The following is a 12,390-nucleotide window of genomic DNA, read 5'->3' on the forward strand; positions in this document are numbered from 1 at the left end:
CTTGCAAGTAGCGTCAAATGAGCGAGCGCACGTGGCCCGTGTCTCGGGCGGTCCTTGGAAGCAAATGGCGGCGCAGCACTCAAATGAGCGGCTCTTGAAAGCGAATGGCGGCGGAGTACCCGCTCGTGGCACGTGTCTCGCGCGTTTCCACAACAATGGTTGGCGGTACTTGTAAAAAACGCCTTTATCAGGGGCTTTAGTTCGTCCGTCTCTCAAGCGCATCCACGCGAGGGTGACGACGAGCAGACGCCAGCGAGGACGGATCGAACCAGGGGCCCTATGTTGCGCTTTTTGGACTCCCACGGCGACTAGGGAGAAGGAAGTGACGTCAACGCAGCTGACGCAGATTGGGTGTTTCTTCTGCAGAAATTCTTCATCAACGACTCTTCATCAACATCCAATCCGCGTTTGCTGCGTTGTTGACGTCACTTCCTTCTCCCTAGTCGCCGTGGGGGTCCAAAAAGTGCAACATAGGGCCCCTGTTCGCCACCCACAGTGCCGCTAAACTCGAACATGGCACCGTTGTCCAAGAGAGAAAGCAACGTTGGCCACCGTGATAAAGAATCGTACGCCGCCGTTACGCACAGATCGAGACAAAACGTCGTCATAGGCGTCTTGCGAAGCGCCACTAGCCTTGCTAACCCAAAGCATGACAGTGACACAGGCATGGTCCTGTTCAAGAAGGGTTCGGCATAGAAGCGAAGAAGTTCTGGGTTCGCGGAGGGGCGTTTGGAGATGCCTTCATGCACTGTGCGCCCGTGCATAATACTCAAGTACACCACAGCCACAAGAGAGGTCTTGCTCGGTGGAATCCCGACTTGACATACAAGGATTATCGCGGTGTACTAGACGAATTTTGACGGGAACTTCTTGACACGGACCCGGAGGAGATCCGGAACCTGCGTCGCGTCAGCCGAACAAAGTTTGGGCAGTTTCTTTCACATGTGCAGCCAGGAAATGCGCGACAAAATGAACCAACGAACACAGAAAACACAACAATGCGCCATTTTTGTTTTAATTTTCATATGCCGTTGCCAGACTAAACGCTTTCAAGTCAATCTCCTGCCAAAGACCTGCTCGTGAAAAAGGCGCTCGACTTTATCAGTTCGTGACGAGGAGCGGATCGCAGGAATCGGTGACGTGCCGGCCATGTGGTACACGGTCCGCAGACGAAAATCGCGATTCAGTCCGTCGTGTGAATCGGCTACTACAGGGCCAGTGTGCTGTTGTGCGTGACATTTGGCTGCCGTACGAAGACTGGGTAAACGAAAAATGGGGAGAGCAACCTCCGAAGATTCTGGGTGTTACTTTTCCAATATCTCGGGAATACAGGCGGACGGACTCGCTCGCTCTCCAAGAAGAAAACTCTAATGACTCGCACGCGTCAACGGGAATGATTTCGACGCATCTTTCGACAAGTACAGAGTATGCTCGAGGCGCTTCGTCTCGGGTAAGATTGGGCAGTTTGGTGCCTTCAGACGTTTACATTAATTTGGTTTAAATGGCCGCATCAGGGGCTTAGCCCTTCTCACTGCCAAAGTTGATAGAGACCAAAACAGTACCCAAAGAGACTCGAATGTAAGCAAATTAACGAAGAATGTAGCGACCCTTACCCACGACCAACTGCCGCGATCGACGTCACGGTAACTCCTGCTGATGTGCGCGAGGCATTCGCGTTCTCTTCAAGAACAATGGCGGAGTCCACACGTTTGTGTTCGAAGAACGTCTAAAAAATTACACGAGTCCTCAAGCTTGCATTTCTCTTTCTACAGTAAAACCTCGTTATAACAAAGTTGAAGGAGCGGTCGTAATTATTTCGTTATAACCATTAGTTTGTTATAGCCAATGTCCATTTCTTCCCACTATTAGCAAGCAAGGGGAATTATGATTGCTTTGTTATATCCATTAGTTTGTTATATCCCGTTTTGTTATAACGAGGTTTTACTGTAATTTTACAATTGAGCCTTGGTACGGTAGCAGCTATTTGCTTGCAGTATCACTAGAGCAAAAAATATTTAAATGAAACGTCTTTTAATGCTTTGTTGTGAGCTTTATATGGTGCATGACACTGCAAGCCAAAGCAGCCTGTTTTGGCGGTATCGATATAAAGGCCGCTTTCTAAGAGTATGTTCTGGCTGTTGGCGCAATGCGCTGGTCTGTGGGCAATAAGCGTAACGGTTTCTTATAGAATGCGAGCAGGCGTTGTGCGAGCGAAACAGTCAAGCATGTAGCACTTTCATTTGTGTACCTTATGAAACATTGGGGTGTTGCACCCGCACTTTGAACGTACCATAACCGACTGTTGTATTTGCGAATGAAGGGAAGTTCAGCTTAGTACGACGAGTGCAAATCTCGTCTTCAGCATTCGTCCACTTTCGTGGGGCATTCGGCAGATCGTATTGGTAGTAGTATCCTAATTCACATGGTGGCTGTGATACCTTAGCCGCAATAATATGTGACGACTGACGGCAGGGCCACTTGTTACTGCAAACCTGGGTCCATATTTGTTTGTGACAGGTGGTGCATGCGCTGCTCCTTGGGGAGCTCTGGAACAGGATATGCAGTTAGTAAACATGACGCCTATCTTCACTGCTTCTTCCCTGTACAGAATGAAAAAATTTGCGGTGGTGAAATTTCCACAAGAAAAAGACTGTGTGGCAGCCGTGCCCCTTTCATGGCTGTCGGAAAATCGTGCGATCTGCCACTGGCCATCAAAAGATGCAGGCCTGGATGCTCCGGCCCTGGCCAAGCAGGAGGCTTCACCAGGCACTGTGGAGGAAGGGTGGGAGCCCTTTTCAGTTGATGTACTGGGAACTTCGAGCAAGTAATTTGTGCATATACTCTCTCTCCTTCTCTGCATGACTGTGATTACAAGTTTTATTACTCCAAAAGGGGGTCAGAACTACCAAGTACATGACATTTGGATTGAAACACCAGATTATCACAACTTAGCACATTCCATAGTTAGTGATTTTGAGAATTTGTTACACTTCTAAGGGGATTCACATTAGACAACAAGTTTATGGTTCGAAACAACGGAGATAGGAATTAATGTCTTAATACGAATGGAGATACGAATTAATGTCTTGATGTATAAAGGCTGGTTCACACAGTAGCGTTAAGTGCGACTGCAACCGTCTGAAACGCTTAAATCAAGATTGCCTTTGCGAGATGGCAGATCTACTCTTTCAAAATGCATGTAGACACAATCACAGCTGCTTCCCACTGCATTTTAAAGGGATCCGGAAACAAAATTCTAGCAGTCATTTTATTGTTTACATGTCCGCTAGGCAGTGGTATCACCTCTCAAAGACCTATATTTTATCAAAAAAAACACCAAAAGGAATTTTAAAAATAATTCAACAGTAACCAAATGACACTTCGTGGATGCTTCAAAAGGTTCGTTGGAAGTCGTTGCATCACATGCTGCAAAAGCAGCATGTGATGCAACGACTTCCGACGAAGTCTGCGGAAGTGCGGCTTACCCATTTTAGGTTGCTTAGGCTTGAACGCGATTTTTTTTTAAACCTTGGTAGAGAAAGTCGGCGTAGAGCTGGCCACGGCGAACCAATCTACTACCTCATGCCCATGCTTTTGCTTTGCTGCACACAACTTGAGAGATGGAACATATATAGACAAGGTTTCTGCACCGCTTCAGATCGATATAGTTACACTGAGGTTGATCGTGGACTATGATTAGGCACGAGTGCCGCGTCAGTGTTTGGCTAGCACTCATGTTCAATGAGCATGTCGAAGGTCGGACGAAGACGAAACAGAGGGATCGTAGACGTATGATTGAAGGCCAGATCTCCTTTCCGAAAACATGTCAGAGAGCAGGATCCTTGTCCTCGCTGACATCGTTAGCACCAAGGTAGTCGTTTCGGTACTCGTTCGATTGAGCCATGGTTATGGAATCGGCCCTGGCACAATCAAAGTGGGAACAGCTGCCAATATGCACGACTAGCGCATGATAACACTTTGCATATGTGTGGGGTTGTCTTTAATTCCAAGTTAGTCTACGTTGCGCACGTCCTCGAAATTCAGGCTTTTTTCAGCTCTCTGCACAAGCGGGTCCAACGTTCGTTAGGCCTATCACATCTTCAGAGAGCCCTCCTTGCGCTGCATTGCACAGACTCGCTTGATTGAGCACACGGACGTCACGTCGCACACCAACACAAAACACGAGAACACCACACCACAAGAAGTGGTTCAGATCGCAGTGCACAACGCACACACACACGGTTCGACTGGTTGACTCGGCCTTCGCTGCGATCTCGCCTGGGCCGCTGGGTGGCGGAGCCACGGAGCTCTCGCTGGGTTGCGATTTCTCTTGAGCTTTGGTTATCTCAAACGGCTGAGTTGCAACATGCTGACGCCTTCATGTGGCAAACGTGATTATCATGCCAGCCTCCATGTAGCTTTGCCCGTACTCGGAGCTATGACATCATGGATATCACTGAACATCCCAGCTCGCATTGCACCCTCCGACCGCCGCTCATCGAGTGCCAGCAAGATTGTGGCGCTTGGAAAGGAAATTAGACCGACCCGCTCAAGATACCATCGTGCCATTGTCATCTACGTACACTAGTGATCGCATTTTGCCTGTTTCTGAACAAAATACCGTATAATTGTACGTAAGGACTGCGCCCGTGTAAGAGTCGTACGCCCGTATATAGGACAAAGTATTGCAAAAAAAAAATATTTACAGAAACTATTTGTGTATGGGCTGCACCCCCTCGCTTTCGAGGCGCGCCGACTGTAATACCACGTTTCTATGAACATATATGGCTACGTGGCGCTAGCCACCGCCCGAGCACATAGCGGCACGTGTCCGCATCCCCGATATTTGCTCTCCACTCATCCGTATCACCGTATGGCACAATGGCTGTCGACCTCGATCGTGGTCGGCCGCACTGTCGGGATGCGTTTATGTTGCGGCAAAGCATTGAGAAAAGGATATGTCAGGTTACGTGGCAAGCGTGAGGAATGGGAATTCGGTGGGCAGGGCTTGTGCGTGCACTCGGGTTTCCGAACGCCACTGTACGCTCTGGGTAGGTATCCTTTTGTTCTTCGATTCGTGTCAAATTGTCGCGATTTGTCTGCCTTTTCGCGCAATCTGAGAGCTATGGGCAAGTACCACTTCAACAGTCATACGCGATTCGAGCGGAAAGTTGTTGCGCATGCTATCAAATACGGCAAAAAAGGAAAAAAATGTATTGTGCAGTATGTAAACTAATTAAGTCCGACTGACGATTGAGTCCGGATACCGGAGTGGAGGCGTTTCCGACCATTGCAGCCGAGCGCGCTCATGTACGTTCATTTTGAAATGTGGATACAGATTTTTTTTTTTTATCTGTGTATGGGCTGCATCTTGAAAATTTGCCCTCAAATCGGGAAAATAGTGCGGTCCTTACACGAGTATACGGTAGCTAAACTTTAATTTTCGTTTCAGTACCCCTTTAAAACGGCAAATGCACTGGTAATGCTGCCATAGGCATGTTCTCGCAGACACCGCTATCTTAAGTGTCACAAGCGATTGCAGTCGCCCTCTGTTGGACTCAACGCGATTAACTGTGTCAGCCAGCTTTAAGTCTTCATGTATAGTAAGTGGAGACCTCTTTCACATCGATGGATTGCTGCAGTAATTGTGTCCTTTGCTCAAAATGACTTTATATATCTACCATGCTCATACAAAAGTAAAAAAAAATAAGAGCAAAGTTGCTCAAAATATCTGTCCAGGTCCTACCAAAATTTAAAGTTCCTGCTGGTAACATAATACCAGCTTAGAGGGTAGATTCTTGAAAGTATCGATTTTCCACTGGCTTTTAGCTTGGTTGCATACGGTTGGTAAACATCTATAGTGCAGCGCATTGTAATTTGTTCGTATGAAGAGGCAGGTTTTTTTGTTTGTATAAAGGAGGCACTTAAATCTAATTTTCCTTACAGGCACCTACCAAAGAGCGGAGAAAAAGCTTACCAAGTGGATACACACATGTTCCATTGAGTCCTCGGAGATTTCCGGTGATCAGAGTTTAAATTTTTTATAGAAAGATGGTGGGAAATAATGAACTGTATTTTAATGGGCATATATATTTTACTACCTAGACAATGCAGCACCGGTAGAAATGAGAGCAGAGGCGACTCATCCCCGTCTGCAGATACCAGTACTATGTAAGTAATAAATAAAAATATTTATTGCGCTATTTTACTGAAGGGCTCTTTAGGATAATATTTGCCTTCAGTGTTTTCAACAAACCCCCGTCCCCTCCCTTCGAAAGGGCACAACCTTTAACGCCCAAAATATCCCTCATCTTGGTTGCAAGGTGATGGCCATAGTCTGAAGCTTATTCATCAGTTTTGCTTGTGCCCTAGACCCGTAAACGCATCACATGCTTTAGCAGCCCAGCTGAGCTCTCTACGTGAACAATCTCACTGTCGAAATTGTTCCTGCTTTAAAGGACACATGCAAAGGAAAAAAAAAACATTTTTTTTTTAAACAGCTTAGAATGAAAAAGGATGTCATAAAATGATTTTACAACGAAGAAAAAAAAAATTTTAGAGCTATATTTACGGCGCTATACGAGTTTGTAGTTGGCGCCCATCGGGAGCCGCCGCTGGTCACGTGGTAGGCCCGCGCCCGCCGTGCTGCGTCGCCGCCGCACGGTGCGCGTTGTGCGAACGCCGCTTCAACGCGTTTCTCCACGCTGCCGTCGGCGCCGCAGCACAGGTTCGTCTGCTTCGGGGCGCCGCCACCGTCGTCTGACCGGCGCACAGGTCTACACGTCTGCTTGCGCTTTGTCAGGAGTTTCCTTTGCGCTCTAAGATACCTATTAATCTTAGTTTTTTGTTATACCTCAAACAAAGATGAATAAGTTAACATTTAGACGCCATACGAAGCTTCCGAAAGAGCGCGAGCACCACGTGATAAATAAAGATGCAGTGCAGTGCAGCATACCTCAGGACCTTGCTTTAGAGTGATTTCAACCCTTTCTCTTTTTTTTTCGCACCAAAAGGCATGCCCACGAGGAAAGATGCTTGTTTTTATTTGTGGCTTTGCAGCATTGATACACTATATATATTTCACTTGTTCTCTTAAGTATGTTTTGGGCTAGGCATTATACAAATCCACAACCTCCATGATCTTCCAGTAATGGAAGCATAAGTAGTGTTTGTGCATTCACTAAACAGCAGTAATCATTAGTGTTGTGACAGGAATTGAGGGTGCCCAGCTAGGACTTCTTGCTGCTAATGTTTCTTGTTATTCAGCCCCACAGGCCCCATCAAGCTCCTGTTCAAGTGACGGTCCTAGTAATTCTGCTCCGGCATCGAAGCAGCAGTCACAGCGGGTAGAAGAGCCTTCACAGATCCAGGCGAATGATGGAGCAACCTGTGAGTCTTCATTTATTCTTAAACAGTTACGGCCTACATAGGTTGAAGGCTGAGTGAGTTCTGTCATCTAGGTAACGTAAGAGGGGCTGACTGCAGGCACATATCCAGGGGAGAGGCCCGGCCCTCCCCCCCCCCCCCCCCCCCCCCCCCGAAATTTTTCATTTTGCTGGGACCCTCCTCTACCCTCTCCCCCATACAGCATTTTGACATGGGCGGGCCACCCCCGAAACAAAATCCTGGCTATGTGCCTGGCTGACTGTACCATCTTCTTCCTTGCTCAGGCTTAATTTTGCCAGAAAATGCAAACAGTAAGGCTGTGCTTCTTAGAAGATTGATGGAACCATCCCTTGCAAATCACCAAGTGGGTGGTGTTCAAACGAAACCGGGAGAAAAGCTCACCCGAATTATTATGGATCTAGAGAAAAGCCTGCTTCGTTTTGATTCTACTTAGAAAAAAAGCTCTCCTGCAATCTAAATTTTTGTTTAACACTGGGGAGTTTATTTTGTTGAGTGCTGTTATCGGGAGCTCTAGTTGCCATTTACAAGCATGCTCCAAGGCCTGCTCTTGGGGCGGTATCAGGATCAGGTCTCCAAAAACAAGCTACTAACCCCCCCCCCCCCCCCCCCCCCCCCCCCCCCCGGATGCGGAGACTACGAACATCTCGCAACTGGCGCTAAAAAGCTGATCGCTATTGTATGATTCGGTAAACAGCCTATGAACCGCTGAAATTGCGATTTACTATGCTTAATTTATTTTTATACTCCTTCATTCTGTTATTATATAAAAATATTTCATTTTATATTTGTCACTGAACCCACGGCACCTCTAAATGTAAGTCCGTCTCTTCAAAAGATGCATAGAAAAACTGCATGCATGTAAAGGCTTTGAGACCTTTCAGTTAAAAGGGAACACTGCTTCTTGAGATTTTTTTTCTTATTTACGGTCCAACCCAAATGAAATTTATAGAGCATAATCATCTTCCCATTCTGATGACCAATATTTACAATCGGCACGGAATGAAACCCGAAGGCCGGAACGCGTGGCCATCGAGACAGGCTGCTCCACCTGGTGGGCCCCTGAGAACTAATGAAAATGGTCCTGGGAAGGCAGCAGGAAGAGGAGGACAATATAGGGCGAGCCCTAAGAACGTTGGAGAAAGTAGGAGGTTTATCTGATCCTCCCCAGGCTTCCAAGTGCTTTCCCTTTCTCCCCTCACCCGGCATTACCGTCGCCTGTGCTACACACAACTAGTGAGACATTGTACGGGGAAATGTGCAGCACATTTTTCACAACACAATTAGCGCATTCTAATTCTTTCCAAATCCTGTGAAATATTAACGATTTGTATTTACAGACATTGTGCACTTTGCCTGAGGTGGGAGAAGACGCCACCAGCTTGGAGGCACACGAGGTGTGGTTATGCAACGAGGGAAAAAAGGTGGCACCGAACGAAGAGCAGATTGATGTGCGAATGGATGCCACTGCGAGCAGAAGGCTTCGGAACCTTTCAACGATGGACGCTCCTTCTGTCAAGGAAACATATCCCTACCTTACGGATGCCAGGAGGGTAAGTATTACTTGTGTGGCATGCCATACTTCCCCTTACAACGTACTTACTTGTTCGCCCTTTCACCGAAACGTTTCCTACTTAGGCAGCTTCTCGTTAAAGCACTCTAAGACTGTGGGGTGTGAGCATACCATTGAGCAGCGGTATCACCGTGCACGTGTGCAGGGGGTCTTTTTGCTTGAGAAGCCAGCAGGATGTCTGGTATTGAACCACTTTGTATGTTGTGCAAATGGCACTGGGACTATGAAACAGGACATCTCTTGATGCAGCTGAATGCTGGGATGCTTCCACATAGAATTCTACACTGCCAGGCGGTGTGTACCTGTAGCTTGTAGCTATAGTTTGAAGGGTTTTAGCCTTCACAAAATCATTGTACAAACTAAACATGTTTCCAAGATACATGGCAGTCTATCTCTGGTGCCGTGCATGCTAAACACCCACTTGTACTCCCTGTTTGTAGAAGCACCAGGAAAACTTATTTAGGTTAGAAGTGAGGAAAGTAACTGAATATTTCGAAATATTTATAGTGGGTTAAAATTGAGAGTATGTGGTGTTCTTGGAATATTGGTTTTATGTTCTTATCTTCAGTGACATTCATCCACACACACATGCATTATTTACTTTCAGTTCATCAAATATTTCGAAAGACAAATGAAGATGGAGCCAATGCAGTCGATGGCCCAAGGTATTGCAAGCGTGATAAGCCTTCCTACACGCAAGATTTTGTCGTCCAAGCAAAAGCTCCTTCAAGACGTTGAAAACATCTTGGCTCAGGACACTGAATGCAAATGAGCGAAACGTAAGCTTAATGTATTTCACTTCATTTTTAAGTGCTGAGAGACTTACCAAGAACACCATTAGGGCAGCTTCATGCAATATTCTTTCAGTTAGGAGTCTCGCTGGAATCCACTGGGGTGAACCTTGTCTACAGTGACTTTGTGGAGGGATAAGGTATAGTAAACATAGGTTTCGGCGACCCAAATGTGCCCCCGATTGTGCCTTTTGAGTTCCATTGCCAACGGAGCCACTCATTATGCTTTTGCGTTTTATCAACACCAAGGGGGAACGGTGACCAAGTGGTCTAGCGCATCTCAGCTCGGAGCACGAAGAGCGAAAGCCACATTAAAGAAATTAGGAACGCTTAGTTCGATCCCCGCCTCTGCCCATTTCGATCTCGATGAGCATTGCACCGGCACACGCTCGTGTATCACTACTGCATGATGCACGTTAAAGACCCCATGCTAGGGGTCGTACTGCACTGGCTAGATTGCTCATAACGAGAGGCTCGTCACATCTTTGAAAATGGCTGACCAACTTTGCACTGTTGGAACATCCACACAACCCAACATTTTTTTTTTATCAACACTGAGCGGGACAATAGTGATGTTGGTATCCTCTTTAGCATGTAATTGTCGCTAGCACTGTTCTTAGTCTCAGGACAAATGGAGCAAAGGGTTACCTGCATGGTTCTCGACTGCTTATCTGGGGAGAAACCGCGATTTGTGCAACTGCCCGTTCGGATACTTGCGCATGTAAAGTCATGTCCTTTAAATTTGTTTGTCAGACAACCTGGCAGTGGCAGCCCTGAAAATCTTGTCCAGCAATGTGAAAGAAGCGGCGGCATTCAAGCTGGTGTTTGTGGAGGAAGATGCAAGTTTCGCAAACCTTCTCACTGCTGTCCTTTGTCATAAAACCTAAAAGGATACATTTATAAGCTCAAGTGTGCTTCTTTTATTTATTTATTTATTTTTGAGGAGCGCCCATACACAAAGTGCATATTATAGAGCAGAGGACCCCTAAAACATCCGAGTGCCATCTGGTAACCTTCCACCACAGAGTGAGCTAATTCGCGCAATCACGCTCTCTGTGTGTGAACTCGCAAATATGCAGAACGTGTGAAAGGGAAATAATCGGGCTGCTTCTCTGCCGGCTTTGCTGAAAATTAATGTTCATTTTATCGATTAGATGACATATCCGCTGACTTCCCGACGATGCTACAGCGAGTACTACGGAGCGAATACCGAGTAATGAACTCAACAGTCTTCTCAATGTATGTTGGTAACGTTGATGGTAGTGTTGTTTCATTTATGATAGGAAAAGTACCAATTTCTTTGGGAGTCTCTCGGGGGGGGGGGGGGGGGGGGCATGTATGAACATGGCGCCCTAAATTAGACGGCGGGACGAACGCCAGCCAGGCGACGTCAGAGCTGAGTAGCGCCTCCTCACATTCTAGCCACCGGTACATTGGTGATCCCCCTTTCGGCCATGACGTCACGGAAACTGTCGACCGCGTAGCGCCAAGCGTCCCTACATTCTCCCTAGTGCTCCACTGGCGTATGCAACGAAGGTATATGACCCTCTGCCATAATCTAAGGGACGAAGCAGAAGACGTCGGACAGGTCAGAATTGCGGCTTTCCCCGGCCTAGCCGTGGAGAGAGAGTGCAACCAACCTCTGCTGCGCTGTCATTGTGCGACACAGCAGAGGCTGGTTGCACTATCTCTCCACGGGGCACGGTGCCGCCGGGGCCGAGATGCGATCCATTAGCGAACCAAAACTTAAAAACCCGTCGAATGTGTACGGTTTTTCAGAAAGCCGTAAAATGCATTCGCGTGCCTTCTATCGTTCTGCAATTTGTTGATTTAGTGTTTTTTGATGATGCTGAGCGATTTCCTAAATGAAACCATACCCTTAAATCCAATATTAAAAAAAGCTAATTACGCAAGAATAATTAACAATCGAATTATCCCGGACTTTAATAATATTCCTAAATAGGCCCCTGGCCCAGGACCAAAACAACACAAGCCTTTTTTGTTGCCACGCGTAGTTTTCTCATTATCAAATTTGTCCACCTTTCGTGAAGCACCCTGTATATGTATGTATGTGTGTATGTATGTATATATGTATGTATATATATATATATATATATATATATATATATATATATATATATATATATATATATATATATATATATATATATATATATATATATACATTTTCAACTTCGAAAAGAAATCCGCTTGTTGCAACGGTCTCCAATTTGGTTGGCAGAAAGCTCCCATTATCCTGCATGCCTGGTACTAGAAGTGAGAGCTTTTGTAAAACAAATTAGTACGACAATGGTTACGCCGTATCTATCTATCTATCTATCCCATTCATCCATCTGTTCGAAGGCTCCGAAGCGGCAATGGTGGCGTTGTTGCTTTCTGTGTTTCGAAGGTGGCGGCGGTTCTACGGTCAAGCAAACGCCTTCGACCTTTCCAACAAGAAGTTTCGCCGTTACTACCGCCTCTCGAAGAATGTGGCACAATGGCTGTGCGATGAGTTGTGGCACAACCCGGCCCTTTACTGCAGGGCTGATGGCGTGCTCGGGTGATGACTTGTGCCCACAGCATGTCGTCGTCAGCCTTATTGGAGACCTCTACTGACGG

General features: G+C 46.5%; 1 protein-coding gene across 2 annotated transcripts; it reads left to right on the plus strand.

The window, feature by feature from the left end:
* Positions 1 to 1,967: 1,967 nt before the first annotated feature.
* LOC115329034 lies at positions 1,968 to 10,655 on the plus strand. 2 transcript variants are annotated; one of them, XR_005797787.2, is made up of 7 exons: positions 1,968 to 2,824; positions 5,947 to 6,021; positions 6,106 to 6,171; positions 7,267 to 7,389; positions 8,745 to 8,957; positions 9,585 to 9,756; positions 10,522 to 10,655. XR_005797787.2 is itself a non-coding variant. In XM_040222751.3 (7 exons), exons 1-5 carry the CDS (start codon positions 4,874 to 4,876, stop codon positions 8,762 to 8,764), a joined length of 462 nt encoding a protein of 153 aa, XP_040078685.1. In that variant the 5' UTR covers positions 4,854 to 4,873; the 3' UTR covers positions 8,765 to 8,957; positions 9,585 to 9,756; positions 10,522 to 10,655. The 2 variants fall into 2 exon arrangements, 1 of the variants encoding a protein (XP_040078685.1); XM_040222751.3 differs by lacking the exon at positions 1,968 to 2,824 and adding an exon at positions 4,854 to 5,051.
* Positions 10,656 to 12,390: the final 1,735 nt, after the last annotated feature.

The sequence above is a fragment of the Ixodes scapularis genome, unplaced genomic scaffold (genome assembly GCF_016920785.2).
Source record: "Ixodes scapularis isolate PalLabHiFi unplaced genomic scaffold, ASM1692078v2 PGA_scaffold2__306_contigs__length_199485367, whole genome shotgun sequence".
Lineage (NCBI taxonomy): Eukaryota > Metazoa > Arthropoda > Arachnida > Ixodida > Ixodidae > Ixodes > Ixodes scapularis.

Excerpts from the sequence above, each read along its gene's own strand:
- LOC115329034 (XM_040222751.3), top strand. The coding sequence starts at position 4,874 with ATGGCACAATGGCTGTCGACCTCGATCGTGGTCGGCCGCACTGTCGGG. Across the intron at positions 6,022-6,105 it reads TGAGTCCTCGGAGATTTCCG|ACAATGCAGCACCGGTAGAA; the intron begins GTGATCAGAGTT and ends TTTACTACCTAG. Across the intron at positions 6,172-7,266 it reads TCTGCAGATACCAGTACTAT|CCCCACAGGCCCCATCAAGC; the intron begins GTAAGTAATAAA and ends CTTGTTATTCAG.